The 20,178-nt window shown below is 43.9% G+C and overlaps 1 protein-coding gene across 11 annotated transcripts in view; it reads left to right on the plus strand.

The window, feature by feature from the left end:
* The window catches only part of BCL2L13 (BCL2 like 13), a 51,133-nt gene that overhangs the window by 24,908 nt on the left and 6,047 nt on the right, over positions 1-20,178 (plus strand). For 4 of the 11 annotated variants that reach the window (NM_001434976.1, NM_001434973.1, XM_059886748.1 and 1 more), the window contains 4 exons: positions 1,197-1,304; positions 4,116-4,272; positions 7,832-7,901; positions 12,629-12,772. In NM_001434976.1, the coding sequence (NP_001421905.1) occupies positions 1,197-1,304; positions 4,116-4,272; positions 7,832-7,901; positions 12,629-12,772 (479 nt within the window). Of the gene's footprint in view, positions 1-1,196; positions 1,305-4,115; positions 4,273-4,470; positions 6,551-6,577; positions 7,423-7,831; positions 7,905-12,025; positions 12,142-12,628; positions 12,773-20,178 lie in introns of those variants that run through there. The other 7 variants (XM_059886750.1, XR_009494425.1, NM_001434975.1 and 4 more) reach the window with 7 other exon arrangements.

Genomic DNA, 20,178 nt, shown 5'->3' on the forward strand with positions numbered 1-20,178 from the left:
AACATCTTTTCATGTGCCTGGTGGCATCTTTGTGTCTTCTTTGGAAATACCTATTGAGGTCCTCTGCCCAATTTAAATTGAGGCTTTTCTGTTTGGTTGTTTTTTTTTTTAATGTCTAGCTGTATGTGTTCTTTATATATGCCAGATATTATTGTTTGCAAATATCTTCTATTCATTAGGCTGCCTTTATACTTTGCACATGGTTTTTTTCACCATGCGAAGGCTTTTTAGTTTGATGAAGTCCCATTTGTTCATTTTTGCTTTTGTTCCCTTGCCTGAGGAGACATAGCCAAAAAAATGCTGAGATCCATGTCAAAGTGTATACTGCCTGTTTTCTTCTAGAATTGTATGGTTTCAGGTCTTATAAGTCTTTAATCCATGGATTTGGGGTTGTTGTGTTTCCATTTTCACTTGTCTCCAGGTATTTTTATTTCCATTTTGATTTCTTCAGTGATCCATCGGTTGCTTAGTAGCATATTGTTGTAGGTAATGTTTTAAAATTTTTATTTATGTAGTTTCAACTAAGATATTTACATAGGCAGAAATGTTCAATCAAATGTCATTTAACCAGATATATATTAACCGGGACCATGAGGGGATCCTTTCTGTTGCATTTCTGGTACAAATACCTAAGGAATTGTATATTTCCCACGACAGAAACCCTTTTGAGGATCTGAGTTTTATTTTGGTTAGCTTCCTCTGTTCTCCTTTGTGTGCTACAGACCAAGCCCTTCTTTCCTTTTACTGCGTGAGAGTAGCTTTTGCCTCACACTTGGTTGTGTTCGTGGTTTTCCTAAGTTGGAAGATACAAATGCTTTGTTGATCATGGGCCTTCTCTTGGAACGCAGTTTGCATGAAGATACGAAGGTAAGGGAACATGATAACCTTTCAGGTTTTCTTCTCTATTATGTCAGAAATGTTTCTGAGCTGTCTTCTTCCTAGCAGCCCAACCGGAAGACGGGATGCAGGCTGAATTGGTGGTTCTGTCCTCACACTGGCCTGAGGCCTGAGCTCCAGTCACGGCTCCTCCAGGGGTGGGCTAGTGGTGCAACCTGCCTGGCCTCAGCCTCCTCATTTTTACAGTTCTCCTAGCCCTTGGCCATGATAATGAGTTTTGATTTTGTACTTTCTGACTTAATGCTTAAACATCCTATCCATGTTCTAATGTTTTCTGTAACCTTTCTTGTTGCTTTCAGGGGTTCAGCAAGATACAGTTTCACAATCTCTGGATCAAGAAGTTTTATTAAAAGTTAAAACTGAAATTGAAGAAGAGCTCAAATCCCTGGACAAAGAAATTTCTGAAGGTCTCTTTATTCTTATTTCCTAGTTAATTAGTGGCTCTGTTGGTGTGGTTTCATTTGTTTTTTTACAGTCAAGTGTTCACAGCATTACATAACTCCTTGGGTCTAGGATTATAGTGGTGAAACTAGAAGGTACCTTTTCCTTTCCTGGGGGATCTGTTTATATTGATAAGTTTCTAAAATATACGCAGCAGATGAGATGGACCCTTTTCTGGTGTTAAGTATTGGATTAAACAGTCATGTTAAGGTACTTTCCGTTCAGTGTGATTTGTTATCTTTATATTAATAACGTTAGAGAGAGAGCTGTCAGTGTGCTGCCTTCCTTCTCATGGATGTACTGTAGATGGTGGTCGCAGCACTGTGCCTGTGATTTTATGGCACAGACTTTGTGCTTAACATTAAATCGTAAACTTTAAAAATCCATATATCAAACGAAGATTTACTCAGTCTTTCCCTTATTTGTGGAGAGAAGCATTTGGGTTTGTTTTTTTTTTTTAATTATTTTTATTTTACTCTTGGCTCTGCTGGGTCTTCGTGGCTGCACACAGGCTGTCTCTAGTTATGGTGAGAAGGCGTGCTCTTCACTGTGGTGCCTTCTCTTACTACAGAGCGCAGGCTACAGTTGCGGAGCAGGGACCCAGTTGCTCTGTGGCATGTAGAATTTTCCCAGACCAGGGATTGAACTCATGTCCCCTGCATGGCAGGCGGATTCTTAACCACTGTACCACCAGAGCAGCCCTGGGTTATATCTTCCTTTACTTTCCATAAATAATTTTTGCAGCTTTATTGAGATATATACCAAAAATTTATCCATTTAAAGGTACACAGTTCAGTGGTTAGTATAATCACAGAATTGTACAGCCATCACCACAGTCTAAAATTGGAACATTGTTCACATCCCCAAAAGAAACCCTGTAGAAGGTAACAGTGACTTCCCATCTGCCCCCGCTCCCCCAGCCATATCATCCCCCAACTAATCTGCTTCCTGTCTCCATACATTTTCCTGTCAGGGTCTGTATGTACGTGGAGTCACACACTGAGCAGCAGCTTGTGACTGGCTTCTGTCACTTAGCAGTGTTTTCAAGGGTCATCCACACATACCCACGTGTTTGATTTGATAAGATTTTATTTACTTATTTGAGTGATTTGATTTTGATTGATTTGATGGAATGGGATCGGATTGATTTGATTTGACTGAATAACAGGGACTGTTGTAAATTAGTGTTTAGTGAGGTGGTGGTGGGCTGTGGGGAGGGGGAAGCTCTCTGGGACCCTGTGGTAGATCTCAGTCTTCAGTGGGCTTATGCCTCTGGACTGAGAACTTCACGCCGATTTCTGGGTTTTTTCCCCTCCCCCTCAGGTGAGATAGGGTGGCTAGAGCAGGTTGGAGCTGGCAGCAGGCACCTCAGAGACACTGTGGGTCTGCTCTCAGGCTACCGCAGTAGAGCAGATGTTTTAATAAAAAATCACATGCATTTTTGGCTTCTCAGTGCATATGAGTTATGTTGGCAACATACTGTGTTACACTAATTGTGCAGTAGCATTGCCTGGATTTACTTGATTTATTGATGGGATTAATTCAGATCGATTAGATTGGATTATGAATGGATCGTATTGATGGGATTTGATTGATTTGATTTGCTTCCCCTCACTGCTTGTAGGATCGTAGTTCTCCAACTAGGGATCAAATCTAAATCTAGGCCACTGGCAGTGAAAGTATTGGTTGGAACTAGTGGACCAAGGAGGAGAAGGAACTGGCAACCCACTCCAGTATTCCTGCTGGAGAACCCTGTGGACAGCGGAGCTTGGTGAGCTGCTGTCCGTGCGCTCACACAGAGTCGGATACAGCTGAAGCGACTTAGCGTGCATTGGAGAAGGAATTGGCAACCCACTCCAGTATTCTTGCCTGGAGAATCACAGGGAGAGAGGAGCCTGGGGGGCTGCCGTCTGTGGGGTTGCACAGAGTCGGACACGACTGAAGCGACTTAGCAGCAGCAGCAGTGGACCAGGGAATTCCCTGCCCAGTAATTTTTAAAAAGAAGAAATAGAAATCATGTCTATAAATCAGCTCCCTGTTAGTAAGGAAAGAATATAAGTATAAATTTATAGAAAATTAGAAACTTAACGTTAATCTTCTTTTATTTTCCTTTCCTTACATTTAACTGATTGATGCTTCAAACAGGATGCAGGGCAGATTCCCGGGACAGCACGCCGCTTGTCCCCACAACCAGGGGTTATATGTCCTGTCTGCTCCCTGGACCAGCATGGATTATTACTGCAGTCAGAGCAGGGCTGCGTCTGTGTAACAGGGAGTGAGGAATGGAGGAGGGGCTGGCTCTGTGGGTAGGCAGAGTGCATGACTGTGAGTTTAAAAGTTTGCTCTGAAAGAGAATGAAGGTCACGAGGTCCTCTGAGGTGGAAAAACTGATGAGAATCTGGTTTAAGAAGAGCCACATTTCTAGAGGTGAAAACAAATCGTCAGACCCCCCTGGGTGATGGGCTGGGAGAGGCTCTCCTTTGCCATCTTGGTTGGAACGGGTCTGCAGTCATTCACAAAACTGGTCTGCGCATTTTGACATGTCATGTTAGCCCTTTTCTTCTCTTGAAACTGAGATTTTCCATAAAAATCTTTCTTTAAGAAAATCTTTAAATAGGGCCTCTTGAAAGAAAGATTAATGCCCAGTAACGATCGTCTGACGTTTTCAGTGGCTTATACTATGCTATGGTTCCCAGTAGTCCTCATCCTAACCCCCTGGGCTTATAGCACAACTTCTCACCTGCTCATTCATGAGGGTGCACCTTTTGCTTCTTCAGCCTTCGCCAGCACAGGCTTCGACCGCCACACCTCGCCCGTGTTCAGCCCCGCGAACCCGGACAGCTCCGTGGAGGACTGCCTGGCCCACCTCGGGGAGAAGGCGGCGCAGGAGCTGCGGGCGCCTCTGCTCGGGGCCTTGCAGACGCTGCTCAGCCGGTGAGTGCCTCGGGCAAGTCCCCACCGCTCCACGCTCTGAAGGCCTTATTTAGGTGAACAGTGTCGCTTTTCTCACTTGCCTTCATTTTTTCCTTTTTTGCTTTCCCTAATCCTCTCCTTTTTCATTTTGAGCAGTGATGTAATTGTTCCAGCATGAATTTGACTGTATTTATTTGTTGGACTGTCTGGTTTCAACAGATGCTTTCCCTGGTTGTAACTGCAGGCTGTTTCACTGGTCCTAACCACTTTTTACCACCACTGTCCTGGCCAGCATGACTGGAATGGCTGGGTCTCACGCACTGTACGGTGGGGTTGGCGTTGTGTCAGCTTGGGGCGCCCGGATGTGGCTCAGCTTTGGGTTGCACACCTGCCCGTGGTGCTTCTGCCACACTCCTGCTGTGGGAACTTCTCTTCCAGCTGTCAGCCAGAAGCAAGAAGCTCATCGTGAAAGTCTATTAGCAGAAAGCCAAGTCATTTATTGAAAATCTTAAAAATTCCTTTTCCTTAATTCTTTGCTTAGAGTTGTTAAGAAATTGGTATGAATTAGAAAAAAAATGTCTGTCTTAATAAAGATTGACTGCAGTTAACACAAGGTGAAGACGGTTCCTTTACTAAAAGGGCCAATATTCAGGTGCCAAGCACTGTTGTAGTAGGTGATCCCTTACCTTGACAAAGCAAAGTGTGTATGTTGCCATTTGTTAGAAGGAAGCAATTTGGGTTTAAGGTGAATTCCGTTTGTTTCTTCATATTCTGGTGACATGAGTAAATGTAAAAATCCAAACTATACATAGGAAACAGTGAAATGAAAATCATATCTAGATTTTCTTAACTTTATACATAGAAAGTTTTAAAAATAAATGTGGGGACAAGATCCTGGGTGTGGGAATTACAACTTCCACAGAAAATGTGGAGGTGCAGCCCAGCAGTGGCTTATGGAGTGTTTGTTGGGGGCGGGCGCGGTCAGGCAATTTCCAAGCTTCTGACGCGAGAAGAGCCATACTTTGATTTAGTTTATGTGTGGAGATTTCATCTTAGATTTGAAGAAACCTGCTTTTTGGCCAAAATAAACATAGAAAACTTACAAAAGCGGTTAGGACTGGGATTAAAGTAACTGAGAAGCATGAGACAAAACCTGTTCCCAACCTTGATGCAGATTATTTGTATCAATCATTTCCCTCTATCTCAGTTTCTGTGTTAATTTTAACTTTACTGGGATATTATTAGTTCTCTGAGAAACAGTATAGTTTTACATATGTACAATTACGTGAAGGACAGGATTATATGTTTTCAGAGTCCTTTTCATGATCTACAGGAAAAGATGGTACCTTTTCACTGCAAAGTAAATTATATTTTTAAAAAACACAGTCTTGGGTGAATATTTGTTTTGTTTTCCCAGTAGCTTAACAACTCTAAAAAGTTACTAATACCTTGAGAATAACTGATGGTGAACTACAAGTATTATACAGGTTGGTGGCAGTATCTTTGAAGGTAGAAAATACCACTTATTCCTCCAGTTTTGTTGAAGTAGAAAATTAATTGTGAACTCTTCACATAGCCAAGCACCAGCAATTTGAAGTTTTTTTTTCCCCAAATTGTCCTGGCTGTCCAGTGGTTAGACTTTGCAGTTTCACTACCAAGGGTACAGCTTCAATCCCTAAGATCCTGCAAGCCTCACAGCATGGCAAAAAAGAAAGATCTTTAAATTTAAAAAGTTCCTCCCCTCAGTCTTCTTCTTTGCAGAGTCAGGTCGCTCATTAGATCGGGCTGGTTTTTCAGGCTGCTTGTTTTTCTGTGTTTCAGTTTCCCTTGGAGCGTTTTAATCTGCTGAATCTCTAATGTGCATATATGTGTGTACATACAGCGTTTCAAATCATGTTTCATTCTGGCGGATGCTAACGTCATTTAGCCTGATAAACTCCCCGTCAGGACCCCTGTGCCGCCCAGCAGCAGCAGACAGTTCAGTTCAGGAAAGGACGTGAAGGGACTGAATGCCCAAGTAGAGCTGCAGGGAGCACGTGGGCAGCAGATGGTAGCCTGTTTGCTGGAGTCCAGTGTCGGCCCAAGTCTTCCAGCTGTTCTCCGGGTACTTCAGTGGAAATGTGACAGCAGGAAGGTCGTACATAATATCTTACTAGAAGGGCCACCCATGGTCTTGGTACTTCAGTGTCCTGGTGGTACGCTGTCGCACAGACTTACAGAAGAGGGCCACACGTGTGTCAGAGCTGTTCTGTGTAACGTCCAGACCTGTGCGCTGTCCAACGGGAAATGAAGGTCACACGTATGTAACTTGACATTTTCTAGCAGCTGTGTAAAAAAATTAAATGTAGATTTTAAAATACATTGTATTTAACTCAGTGTGTTAAAAATATTCTAGTTTTAACATGTATCCATTACAGAAATCATTGGTGAGCTGTCGTAGGGTCTTTTTTCTTAGCGAGTCTCTGCCATCCGGTGGTTCCTCTCCCGTTGCAGTCCAGATGCTGGCCAGCTACCAGGGGCATCACTGCCATCGTGACCATGTCAAAACCCTGATTCAAAACAGGGACCTTGTGGCCTTTGGAGCCAGAGCTCATTGGGTGTGAATTCCTATTCTGTGTTGCTCTTTGCCATCTCTGTGGATTTAGGATAGTCTCTTAGCTTTTCTGAGCTTCAGTTTCCTAGTGTGTACTAGGATATATAAAGCACAAATGTATTAAAATGTAAAACATCACAGTAAGCTACCAGGAAGTGTACCTGTTATAAGTCTTAACTGTTCAAAAGACTGAAGTGATCAGGTTGTTCAAAGTAGAAAATGCCTTTGGAGTGAATTTTACAATCCTTTAAAAGCAAGATTCCTCTCCTTTTTTTAACATGGGTGTGAATTCTTTGCCCACAAAAGGTGGGTGGAGGTAAATTTTTATTAAATCTGTTACGCAAGCACTTGGTGCCTTCACCTTGCTGCCAAGTATCTGTTGTGGTTGTTAATTTGCACAGAAACCCAGGCATAGAACACAGCACTCACATCCCCTCAGTAGATGAGTGTCTGTGTGACTGGAATGGGCAGGAGAGCCTTGGCCTGGAGCTGGTGTCAGTGACTCCAGATTTAAAGTAGCATGTTTATTTGCCTTCTTATGCCTCCAATTTGAACAGTCTTCCAGTGACAATATCTCTGTAAGTTTTAAATACTTTACATTTTTTGCCTTTAGGAGTTTATATTGTTCTTTTATATTAACAAAATCATTTTTATTGTTTGCTCTTACTTGATTCTATTAATAACTGTATATATTTATCTGCAACATAGAAATCTTATTGGATAAGATTCAATTACAAAAATATTGTTATTTTTCTTATGTTGTGAACTGCTTTCCCAAGCTGGTAGCATAAATCTTACCTGTAGAGAATGCTTAAAGAAAAATGCATAGCAAATGGTAAAAGCCAGTCTCATAGAAAATTATCTGTTGAATCATCTGTGTTACTTTAGTGCAAGTTCTACAGCAGAGTAGTGACTGTATATTTATTCATCTGGAAATTTAGAATTTTCCTTCTTTGTGACACAGATTTTTAAAAAAAATCCCTACAGGCCAGTGACATATCAGGCATATCGGGAATGTACACTGGAGACCACAGTTCATGCCAGCGGCTGGAATAAGGTATCAACCAAGTTATCTTTTCTGTTACAAGATTGTAGTGTGTTAATGATAAAGTCCAGGAGGGGATTGTTAGCATCGTGTGAGAGCTCATTGTTCCATGAACCCAGCTGTGTTACGTGGGTGTGTCTGATGAAGGCTGGCCCAGAACCGAGGGTGCTGTCGTGCTCTATCTTCCTTCCATCTGTCCTGAATCCCCATTATCTCTTCATTTCTCTCCAGACGGTTGTTTGTGCACAGGTGAGTATGTTTTTGGGGAAAAGCACAGGCTCCATTTGGGACGGCTTCTGGGGTTCTTACAGGCGGAGCCTTGGTTGTGCTGATGTTGACAAGGTGTCTCATGCCATGTCTCATCTGAGTGTTGCAGCTGTCCCCTCAGAGAGGGCAGAAGGGACTTCATTAGCTTTTGTCTTATTAGGTCAGGTGAAGAATCAGTTATAAAAGAAAAGTTCTTGCTTAAGACCCCTTGACCAGTACATGTTAGAACCAGCACTGGAGCTGAGATCTGATTCCCACTTTAGTGTTTGGTGTCTTTCTGCTCTCCCTTGCTGCTCACCCACTGTTTCAGGCCATGTGGTCCACTTGTCACCTTGTTGAGGCATAGTCTCGGGAGAGGTGGTCTAGGCTCATCCAGTTCACCAGGAGGAGGTCTGGCCCTTAGTGATGTGGTGCTTGGGATGAGAAAGTGCAATACAGTTATTTTTATAAGTAGCCCCTCTACTGAGAATTATACTGCTATAAGCCAGACTGTGTGACTTCATATATCTAATTGATGTATAATATTTTTACTCACCTCAATACAGGCTTTGAAGGCATTAGAGCATAATCATTAGCATCATGGGCCTGTAATCGGACTTGTTTCTGTATCAGCTTTGCCACTGACTAGGTGCACATCTTAGGGCAGGTTAGTTAAGCAGGTGAGGTCTTGATGTTCACATTTGTGACATGGAGACCATACCACTAACCTCAGAAGTGTTACTAGAACTGAATGACATCATGTGTGTTGAGTGCTTGTTTTAGGGCATCATCTGGCACCACAGTGAGCACTCCGCAAACAGTGGCTGTTGTGTTAGCTTTGACACATGGAGCCTTGTTCCCAAACAGTCGCTGTTAGAGTTATATTATGTTACTGTGAAAGAGTTGTTAGAATATCTGTTTCACTTACTTTATGGAATAAAGCAAACCTCTCTTATGAACACTTGAAATAGATTTTATAAATAAAAGTGAGCTTGGTTATGATGTATTTCTTTGTATATCCAACAGCAAATAATTGAGATCCCTAATATCACTAGCCTTGTCCCCTGTCTTACGTTTTTATCCTATTGCCCTTAAGATTGTTACAGTCAGCTCTTGTTTGTCTCCCTTTCCGCATCCTATGGTTATCCAAAAAAATGAAAGTAACCCCAGTCTTCATGTTTCCTCTTCACCCATCCTTTTTCCCCACCACCCCATTCTCTAGTTCATTTCAGTCCCTTACCTGAACCACAGGCCAGACTCCGCGAGGCTTGAGCCTTCGTGGAAGTGAAGCCCCTGGAATAGGACCTGCTCTGTGGTCCCGCACTGCTCTCTCAGTCCCTTAGGGCAGAAAAGAGCCCAGCTTGTCGTCATAAGCAGCTGAAATGCCTCCTTCCACCCCAGTCAAAATCAGATTGGCTAATTTAAGCATTTAGCCCATATCTTGTATTTTATATTTTGCACAAGTATTTGCAAAATTTTGATATAACATCACTATATGAAGTGGCTGTCTGGTAGGTAAATGAGGCGCAAATGAAAAAGTGTCCACAAAGCATGCCCAGTTTCCAAGCTGAATGTCAGTTCATCTGAGTAAAGATTGTAAAAGCATCTCGGTAAAATGCTCTTTAAATCAAAGTAACTGGAGGAAGAAAAGCTGGTCACAAACCCATATTAATAGAATGATTTTTTCAAAAGTATACGTGTAAAATGTAGGCTGTGTAGAATGTATATACTGAGGAAAATAATTGGAATGTATGCCAGAATATTAAATAATCCATAGTAGTTATCTCAGAATTATGGGTTATTCTTTAATTCTTTATTATCCCTCATGGCGATTGGTTTTTTTCTCTGAACTTATCTGCTTATAGGAAAAGAAGAAAATGACCATGAGAGAGGAAAGCTAGAGTGTTTAGTGCCTGGTGCTCACATGGTAACAAGTAGACTGTGGAAGTGCAATAGCAAGGAAGAGTTCGTTTGCTTTGGTTGATTTTTAGTGCAAATTACATCACTCATCTTTTAAAATCTTGTACTGAAACGTCAGGTGTACAGAGTGGAGCACGCAGTGTGATGGACTTGCACCCGTCCCTCAGCCTCAGCAGTTGTCAGCCTGTGTCTGGTCTTGTTCGTCTGTTCCCCACTCTACCCTGGATTATCTTGACGCACACCCTGTAGATACATTAGTGTGTATTTCCAACACCTCAATTATTAGCAGTAATTTTAATATCATCAGACAGCCTGTTTAGTATTCACATCTTCCCAGTTTCATGAAGATATTTTCCTAAGCTCGTTTGAGAATTGAGATCCAAACAAAGCTCACGAATAGTATTTGCCAGGCCTCCCTGTCCCTAACCATCTCCCGGAGTTCACCCAAGTTCATGTCCATTGAGTCAGTGATGCCATCCAACCATCTCATCCTCTCTGCCCTGTTGTCCTCTTGCCCTCAATCTTTCCCAGCATCAGGGTCTTTTCCAGTGAGTCAGCTCTTCGCATCATGTGGCCAAAGTATTGGAGCTTCAGCTTCAGCGTCAGTCCTTCCAATGAGTTTTCAGGGTTGATTTCCCTTAGAATTGACTGGTTTGATGTCCTTGCTGTCCATTAGGTGTACAGATGATATAGAACTCTTGTGAATAGTGAAATGTGGAGTTGATGGAAACAGTTGTAGAAATACCCATGAAGCTTTGTGACCACAGCAGTTAGAGGGCAGTGGGTATGACTGTACAAAGACGATCTAAGTTATAAACTGTGAGAGTGTCATCAACCAAGTAGAAGATGCTAGTCTTACAAAAGGAAGCCTCTGCACTCACTGCATTTCAAGGAGTATGTAATTGCAATGAAGAAGATTCAGGAAAGAGTAGCAAATGATGAAAGCGGTGGAGCAGTTGCTATATGAAGAATGGACTAGAAGCTTAGATTTCAGCGTAAAAAGTAATAGTGAATCAGAGGGAATACGGTTAAGGACTAACGTTAAGACAGTGAGAGGATTACAGGCTTATCTCTAGATTATTGTATCATAAAACTAGGGCAGCTACGCTTGATACGTGAAAGAGGTGAATTTTAAACAATAAGAGTATTACTCTATATGGCAAGTCTGAAACATTTGCGGCTCATTTCTGAGAGGCAGTAGAGCTTAAACGTGAATAACTTTAAGACATTGCATGTAGTACATTACTGTGGGAAATGAGAATGTTTTGAGGCCTACAGGGCCCCAGGCCCTAGGGGTTGGTGTGATGTGTCTGCTGGGCTGGTTCACAGCTCCCCTCCCTGCCCCAGCTGAGACTGAATATGGAGCTGGACGAGCAGCTGTGCTCCTCTTTTCAGGAGTGCTGCAGGTGTCTGCTCGTGCAGAAAGCCTTGTGGAGTCCTGTCTGTAGCCCTGCACCCCTCTGCTGGTGCTGAGAAGCGATTTTGACTGCACCTGGGGCTAGAGTTCTTTGAGAATACCAAAAAGGAAGATGTGTGTTTGCCACATTTTTCTTTCAGACTTTTTAATAGAGATTCCCTCGGAGCCGCTTTTACTTAAAAAAAAAAAACAAAGAATATTAGTAAGGATATAAACTCATTGTCTTTTCTGTTTGTCCTCTTCTGCAGAAATATATTGTAATCCCTCAGCTATGACCTTGGCAGGTCAGTGACAGGAAACTGGTTTCATTTCCTTTGGCGGTCCTTTTTGTTGTAGTCAGAAGGATTTCAGGCAGATGGTTAGCTGAAAGTACTTAGTTCTCTTCAGTATGCAGGGCATTTTGGGGAAGGAAAAGGACTCTAGTTAGTCTCTGTCATAAATTTTAATGACTTTTTAATATTGAGCCATAAGGTTATTAGTGATACTAACAACTCTGGTTTTTGATGACTTGTGTAAGATGGTTCATGACTTTGAAAGTGTTGTGTTCAATTAGGTAATAAAAGGACAAGGACAGCGTGCACCAAGTGCAAAAGATGCACACTTGAAAGTGCGTTGGCACCGTGTCCCCGCTGCGCTCTTCCTAGGCTGCCACTGTCGCCAGTTTCTTAGGTATTTTCCAAAAATACTGGAGGGTTCTACAGTGTTCACGCAAATGGTGCCATCATTGTACACACCCTGCTTTATCTTTTTTCACTGAAGATAAATCTTGGCAGTTGGGCAGTGCACAGTCTAATTCATTTTAACAGCTTCTTGATATTTTTCTGGATGACCAAAATTTGACAGTGCCTGTTGGGTCATTTCCAGTCTTTAGCTGTTTTAATGCTTCAGTGAATTTCCTGTACATATGTAATTACACATAACATGCGTGTGTGCACACACGGAGGCCTGGTTGTTTTCATATAATGACATTTGTACCACCCTGTGGTATAAAACGTACATGCAGTTTTCTCCAAAATTCATGTTGAGGTCACTGTTTATTATAATAAAAAGGGGATTCCATAGAGATGCACCGAAATGTGTTTTCTAGTAGTTGAACATGTAGAATGACCTGTACGAATTTCAGTTTGTGTTTTACTCCCTCATCTTTGTGTTGAAGATTTTGGTGCCTCTGATTTTGCTACGACAAATGCTTCTGGAGCTGACGAAACGCGGCCAGGAGCCGCTGGGCGCGCTGCTGCAGTTCGGCGTGACGTTCCTGGAGGACCACGCGGCCGAGTACATCATCCAGCAGGGTGGCTGGGTACGTGCCTGCAAGTTGTTGTGGTGGTTCTAAATTTTTTCTTTAAGGAAAAAAAATTAAGTCTTTCATGGTTGTTTTTAACAGCCTAGGTTAAATTCATTGGTATTATCATTCAGTATTAATATTGTGATTGAATGGCGATCAATGGAAAGGCTATTCATGCAGTTTAATCTACTAAGATTTTGCAATACTTCTGAGTACATATGTGGTATTTTTAAAAAGTGTTTATGAAACATTTTACACTAGCACAGAACGCAGATGTAACCAAGGGATGAGGACTAGTAAATGAGCAACTGTGTGTCTACCGTCCCGCGGAAGGAAGAGCACAGCCAGCCCTCGGGGTCTCCTCTTCGCCCCTGGATTTCCACATACAGGGGCGGCCCCTGTCTGAATTGTAGCTTCAATATACACGTATTCCCAGATAGTGTATTATCTTGTTTGTTTGGACTTTATGTAAATAGTGTCATATGTATTCCTCTGTAACTTGCTTTTTTCATTCACTGTTATATTCTTGAGATTCATCTAGGTCATTGTTTCTCACCTTTTTTTCATTATCTCCTTCCTTCCTGAGGATCCTTTTTAGACATGTTTATTCTTATCATCTCCCTCCCCATGAGAGATTTTCAAAGTGCACATCCAAGTCTGTCTGTGTGCCGAGGCCAAGGCCTTTGACGTGGCTACGATTCTCCCCTGTCCACACCAGTTTTCACCCTCTGTGGATTCCCTCTGCGAATGCGCAATCTGAGTCCACGTGTTGGTGGGCGTTTGGTTTTAAGTGTGTCCCAGCTTATCGGTGGTTTATTCAACGACAGTCTTGCCGCTGGGCAGGTCCACCTCTCTGCGATTGGAAGCACTGCTCTTTGGAACACTGGCGGGCACGCGTGCAGGAGTGCCTCTGGCCATACGCCTGCGAAGGAATTTCCGGTTCCAGCAGTGTAGACACGTTCTGAGTTGCAAGACAACGCCCAACTGTTTTCACAGTGTTTTCCGACTTGTCCTCTGTCAGCAGCTTGTGAAAATTTTTTTAATGTGAGAAATTTTGTTGTTCTGTCTCTTCCGTAACACTTACTATTGTCAGACTTATTAATTTTAATAATTATTTATTAAAATAAGATTGTTTAGGAATAATTGTAAATTTACAAGTTACAAAGGTAAAGCAATCCCACATCCCCTTCCCCCAGTTTCCCACGTTAGCATCTTACATAACTATGGCTCCTTTGTCAAATTGATTTTTCCATGTTGATTTTCTGTCCAGCACATGTGCTCAGCTATCTTATGAGTCTGACTATCTCTGGTTCCTTTGGGTTTCCTACATAGAAAACCGCACCATGTGTGAATAATATCAGGTTTTTTTTTTCCCTTTGAGTCTTTTTTTTTAAAAAAGGCACTGTACTAATCAGGACCTCCAGCACAGTATTAACAGCTTTGGTGTTAATCCATCCTCGTCCTTTTCCTGATATTAATGTGAGTGCCTTTAACATGTCACCATTTAGTTATATCAGCCTCCGTGAGTGAGGCTTGTCTGTAACTTTCCTTGTTGTGTTTCAGTTTTAAGCCTTCATAAAAGAATTTGCAGTTGGGAAGAATGTCTCCTTTTTTCCCCCTGTACACTGGAACAGTTTGTATGAGATTCGGATTATCTGTGCCTTGCTTCCCATGACATTTCTTCACAACCACCTGGTGTTTTCTCTGGGGGAAGGTCTCTTTTTCTTGTCAGTCTCTGGTCACTCCCGTGGGTCTCTGGCTGAGTCAGATCTGAGCTGCTGGGTCCTCGTTTAGTCATGTGGGATCATTCATGTAGGCGCACGGACTCTAGTTGCCATGCACGGGCTTACTGGCTCCATGGCATGTGGGATCTTAGTTCCCCCACCAGGGATCAAACCTGCATCCCCTGCATTGCAAGGTGGATTCTTAACCACTGGACCACCAGGGAAGTCCCTTACACTACTATTTTTTTTTTTTTTTAAACTTTACAATATTGTATTGGTTTTGCCAAATATCGTAATGAATCCACCACAGGTATACATGTGTTCCCCATCCTGAACCCTCCTCCCTCCCCATACCATCCCTCTGGGTCATCCCAGTGCACCAGCCCCAAGCATCCAGTATCGTGCATCGAACCTGGACTGGCGACTCATTTCATACATGATATTCTACATGTTTCAATGCCATTCTCCCAAATCTTCCCACCCTCTCCCTCTCCCACAGAGTCCATAAGACTGTTCTATACATCAGTGTCTTCTTTTGCTGTCTCGTACACAGGGTTATTGTTACCATCTTTCTAAATTCCATATATATGCGTTAGTATACTGTATTGGTGTTTTTCCTTCTGGCTTACTTCACTCTGTATAATAGGCTCCAGTTTCATCCACCTCATTAGAACTGATTCAAATGTATTCTTTTTAATGGCTGAGTAATACTCCATTGTGTATATGTTCCACAGTTTTCTTATCCATTCATCTGCTGATGGACATCTAGGTTGCTTCCGTGTCCTGGCTATTATAAACAGTACTGCGATGAACATTGGGGTACACGTGTCCCTTTCCCTTCTGGTTTCCTCAGTGTGTATGCCCAGCAGTGGGATTGCTGGATCATAAGGCAGTTCTATTTCCAGTTTTTTAAGGAATCTCCACACTGTTCTCCATAGTGGCTATACTAGTTTGCATTCCCACCAACAGTGTAATAGGGTTCCCTTTTCTCCACACCCTCTCCAGCATTTATTGCTTGTAGACTTTTGGATCACAGCCATTCTGACTGGTGTGAAATGGTACCTCATAGTGGTTTTGATTTGCATTTCTCTGATAATGAGTGATGTTGAGCATCTTTTCATGTGTTTGTTAGCCATCTGTATGTCTTCTTCGGAGAAATGTCTATTTAGTTCTTTGGCCCATTTTTTGATTGGGTCATTTATTTTTCTGGAATTGAGCTGTAGGAGTTGCTTGTATATTTTTGAGATTAGTTGTTTGTCAGTTGCTTCATTTGCTATTATTTTCTCCCATTCTGAAGGCTGTCTTTTCACCTTGCTAATAGTTTCCTCTGTTGTGCAGAAGCTTTTGAGTTTAAGTAGGTCCCATTTGTTTATTTTTGCTTTTATTTCCAGTATTCTGGGAGGTGGGTCATAGAGGATCCCTTACACTACTTACTTTTATAAAAAGAGTTTTCTTTTGCAGAATTCTGAGTATATGTGAAACAGAGAAGTGCATGTAATGAGCCCCATCCCTTAGTCCTAACAACCATTGACTTACTGCCAGTCATGCATCAGTCTTGGCCTAATCACTTCCCATCTTAATATTATTTTGAAGCGAAATCCAGACATCCTATAATTTTCTCTGCAAAGATTTCACTGTGTATCTCTGAAGATAAGGTTCATTTAAAATTTTACATTACAATACCATTATTGCATCACAAAAAAATTAAAAATAATTCCTTCATATCATCAGATAACCTTTTAGCATTCAGAGTGTCTTAACAGGCTGAAAAGGGAATGAGGTTAGTAAAATGCTTCTCGGAGTTTGAATGAAATACTGGATTTGAGCTTGCTGGAACTTGGACCATCAAAGTAGATGGTGTGGGTCAGGTCAGTGAGATCATGCTGACAGTGGTCTTGGGTTCAAAGAGACTTTTGTGACAAGACCCTCCTCTCTTCACCAGGAGCTTTCCTGCCCTGGGTGGGTGCTGTAGGAACATCCCCAGTGTAGATGCCCAGCCCTGAAGCAGACACCAGGAGGGAAGAGGGGAGACACCTTGAGAGATTCTGCAGAGATGGTGCCCCCTTTTTTCACGGCTCCCTCTCTCCTTTGTAAAGATGTGAGTGTTCAGGCGCCTCTGATGGAGCTCCTTGGGTCAGATACTGTCAGCACGTGTCTTCAGAGCATCACCTTCCCTCCCTCCTTGTACGGCCTCCCCTTGTGGGAGTGGGGGCTCTGCTGGTGAGGTTTTCACGGCAGACACAGTTGCTGCTATCTCCTTGGGGGCAGGGCTGTCACGGTGGCAGCCGCTTCTCTTGCCACTGCCTCCAGCAGAGCCCTCCCCGCGTGCCTGCCCTTCCCGTGACTTTCGTGGACAGAGGCAGGATGCCCTGCTCCAGCCTCGGGTTCCCAGTGCCCTCCTGCTGTTGTCATTGCTGCTGCCCGTGGGCGGCTCCCCCAGGGACCTTCCTAGCCTGGATGGTGCTCTGTGATGGAGGAGGAGGAGCGTAGAGGGGGCATTGTTTATCCCCTTCTCAGTGTTCTATTTCTTTATGATGGAGTGCCTCAAACTTTGGTAGTAATTATAATTTGTTATAAAATATTTTATTCAACTAAAATCTGTACGCTTAAAATAGAACAGTATGTATGAGTGATTAGTGTGTTAATATTTAAAATGTGTCCTTTATAAATGTGAGTGCCCAATCTGTATTTCACACTGTTACATTTGAGCACCCTGTGTTTTTGTATTTAAAACCAAGAGCATGCTTTTCTGGCTAATTGGGGAAAATACATCCTCTGACAGAAAGCGTCAGCACGCATCTCCTTCCAGGCACTTGGTGTGGACGTGCATTGACAGGTCCTGACAACACCGGCCCGGAGGAGGGTCACTGGGCACGTGGTGGTGCATGTCTGTTACATAAGGTCTGTCATATGACTTCCCCGGCTGTGTCTGTCTGCAGCCGCTTGAACGTGAGCTCCTGAAGTGGAGCTGGCTTCTCAAACCTGCAGGAGAGGCAGTGAAGGAGGCAGTGACTTGGGGTGAGTGGGGTGGCCCTGTGTACTGAGCTGTAGTCGGTGGGGTGGCCCTGTGTAGTGTAGTCGGTGGGGTGACCCTGTGTAGTGAGTTGTAAGGCAGGTGTTGGCCTTAGAGATTTGAAGAAAGAAAAGTGATTCTTTGTTGTCTGAATCATAGAAAGAAATGGCTGGGATAAATGTCTTTGGAGGTCTGCAGGGAGTTTTGCTTGTCCTGCTGCTGCTGCTAAGTCGCTTCAGTCGTGTCTGACTCTGCGACCCCATAGATGGCAACCCACCAGGCTCCACCATCCCTGGGATTCTCCAGGCAAGAACACTGGAGTGGGTTGCCGTTTCCTTCTCCAGTGCATGAAAGTGAAAAGAGAAAGTGAAGTTGCTCAGTCGTGTCTGACTCTTCACGACCCCATGGACTGCAGTCTACCAGGCTCCTCCATTCATGGGATTTTCCAGGCAAGAGTACTGGAGAGGGTTGCCATTGCCTTCTCCTTTGCTTGTCCTAGGTCTTGTTTTATGAATATTTTGTCTTCAAGTGTCCCCCCCCCCCCCCCCATTGTACTGTGTTTGAGATGATTTGCCATTGTACTGAATTGAGAGGTTTTAGAACAGAGTCTGATATGACTGAAGCAACTTAGCAGCAGCAGAACAGTTTTAGGTTTATGGAAATGTTTACCAGAAGGTGCAGAGATTTCACATTAACTCCCTGCCTCCACACAGGAGAGCCTCCCGCTGGCAGCCCTGGCCAGATGGAGCCTCCATTACACTTGTTGAGAGGCACGCCAGCATCCCCCAGAGTCCGCAGTTTACATTAGGGTCCAGACCTCTTGGTGATGCTGGCTATGCATTCTGTGGGTTGGGATGAATTTATGGTGACATGTGTCCCATGAGTGCTGGTCTCATTGCTCTAGAAACCCTCTGGGCTTCCCCTGTTTGTCCTCCCTCCCTCTGAACTCTGGCAGCCACTGACCTCTGAATTGTCCCATAGCGTTGCTTTTCCAGAAGACCATACTGTTGGGAGACACAAAGTATGTAGCCTTTTCACATTGGCTTTTTTCACTTAGTAATATGCATTTGAGTTTCCTCCTTTCCTTGTTAGCACTGAATACTTGCCAAGTGGCTTGTGGGACCTTTGTTCCCTGACCAGGGATTGAACCCACATCCCCTGCATTGGAAGCGAAGTCTTAAACACTGGACCACTAGGGGAGTCCCAGGCTCATTTTTTAAATTGGTTGTTTATTTTCTTAATGTTGAATTTTAAGAGTTCTTTGTGTTATTTTGGGTAACAGTCCTTTATTGGATGTGTCTTTTGCAAGTATTTTCTCCCAGTCTGTGCCTTTTCTTCTCATTCTCTCAGAATTATCTCTTCAGTAGTCTAGCTTTTCATTCACCTCTCTCATTGATTGTGCCTTCTTTCTAAACAGTCATCACCAGGCCCACGATCTTTTAGCTTCTCTCCTGTGGCATTTTCTCAGAGTTTTGCATTTTACATTTAGATGTACGATCCGCCCCTGCTCCTGCGCACCACATGGCTTGTGGGATCTTCGTTCTGACGCCGGATCGAACCTAGGCGCTCAGCCGTGAAAGTGCAGAGCCTTACCCACTGGGCCACCGGGGATTCCCTGTGACCTGTTTTGAGTGAATAGGTGCCTAGGTTCATTTTTGTAAAACAGATGTTTTATTGTTTTTTTTTTAAAGTTTTGACTGTGCCATGAGGCAGGTGGGTCTTAGTTTCCTGACTGGGGATCAAACCCTTGCCCCTTGCTTTGGAAGCCTAGAGTCTTAGGCACTGGATCACAAGGGAAGTCCCCAGAAAGAGCCTGCTTATAACTCCTGCATCCCTGCCACGTCTGGCTCTGGCGTGTGTGTACGTTCTCTTTTTGCTGTGCCTTGTCCTTTTTTCTGGATAGCCAGGCTTGCTGTCCCAGATAGAAGGAACTGCGTCCGGAGGTCTGGGTGATGTGGTGAGGCATCAGGAGGAGATGAGTTTGCAGGCCTGTAAATAGGACTTTGCAGGTGAGCGAGCCTGTGGGGTCCCCCACCCCTGAACTTGACAGGAGCTTCTCTTTCTCCCTCCTCCCTAGATGGCACGGATGGCCAGGGTGGGGCAGTGCTGGGCATTTCCCTCCTCTGGGGTCAGGCGGTGGTTAACCGGTTTCCCCTGCCGGCAGAGCTTGTCAGGGAGAGCGGGGTGCTTGGCTGCTTCAGAGGGGCTCCTGTGCCCTCGCCCACCCAGAGCAGGGGTCTGGGGTGACTCCCAGAACTGTGGGGCTTCCCTCTGGCAGTCCCTGTGCCCCCACCCCCAGCCCGCCTGGCTTCCTCCAGCCCCAGGGCAGCCCTTGGCCCTGTGTCATCTCCTCTCTTCTCGCACAGTCCTTGAGATTTCTGGTGGTTGAGCTTTTTAACCCACTGCAGGGCAGAGTGGAGACGTCTGAGCCCCTGGGAAGGTTTTCTGTTTTGTTCTCACTGAGCCCCCACTAGTTCCTCAGTTACAGGGTAGGTTTTCTGGGTGCTGAGTGAAGCAGGCCTCCTGTGAGCTCAGGTCTGGTTGAGGAGGCAGATGGGAAGGGCTGGGCGGCACGTTCTGTGCTGTGGGGAGTGTCACAGTATTCAGAGGCTGGGAAGGTGGGGTCAGTTGGGGTACAGTCAGGAGCACACATCTTATGGACCGGCAGCAGCTTTCTAGAGAGA

Source organism: Bos taurus, chromosome 5, assembly GCF_002263795.3.
Source record: "Bos taurus isolate L1 Dominette 01449 registration number 42190680 breed Hereford chromosome 5, ARS-UCD2.0, whole genome shotgun sequence".
NCBI lineage: Eukaryota > Metazoa > Chordata > Mammalia > Artiodactyla > Bovidae > Bos > Bos taurus.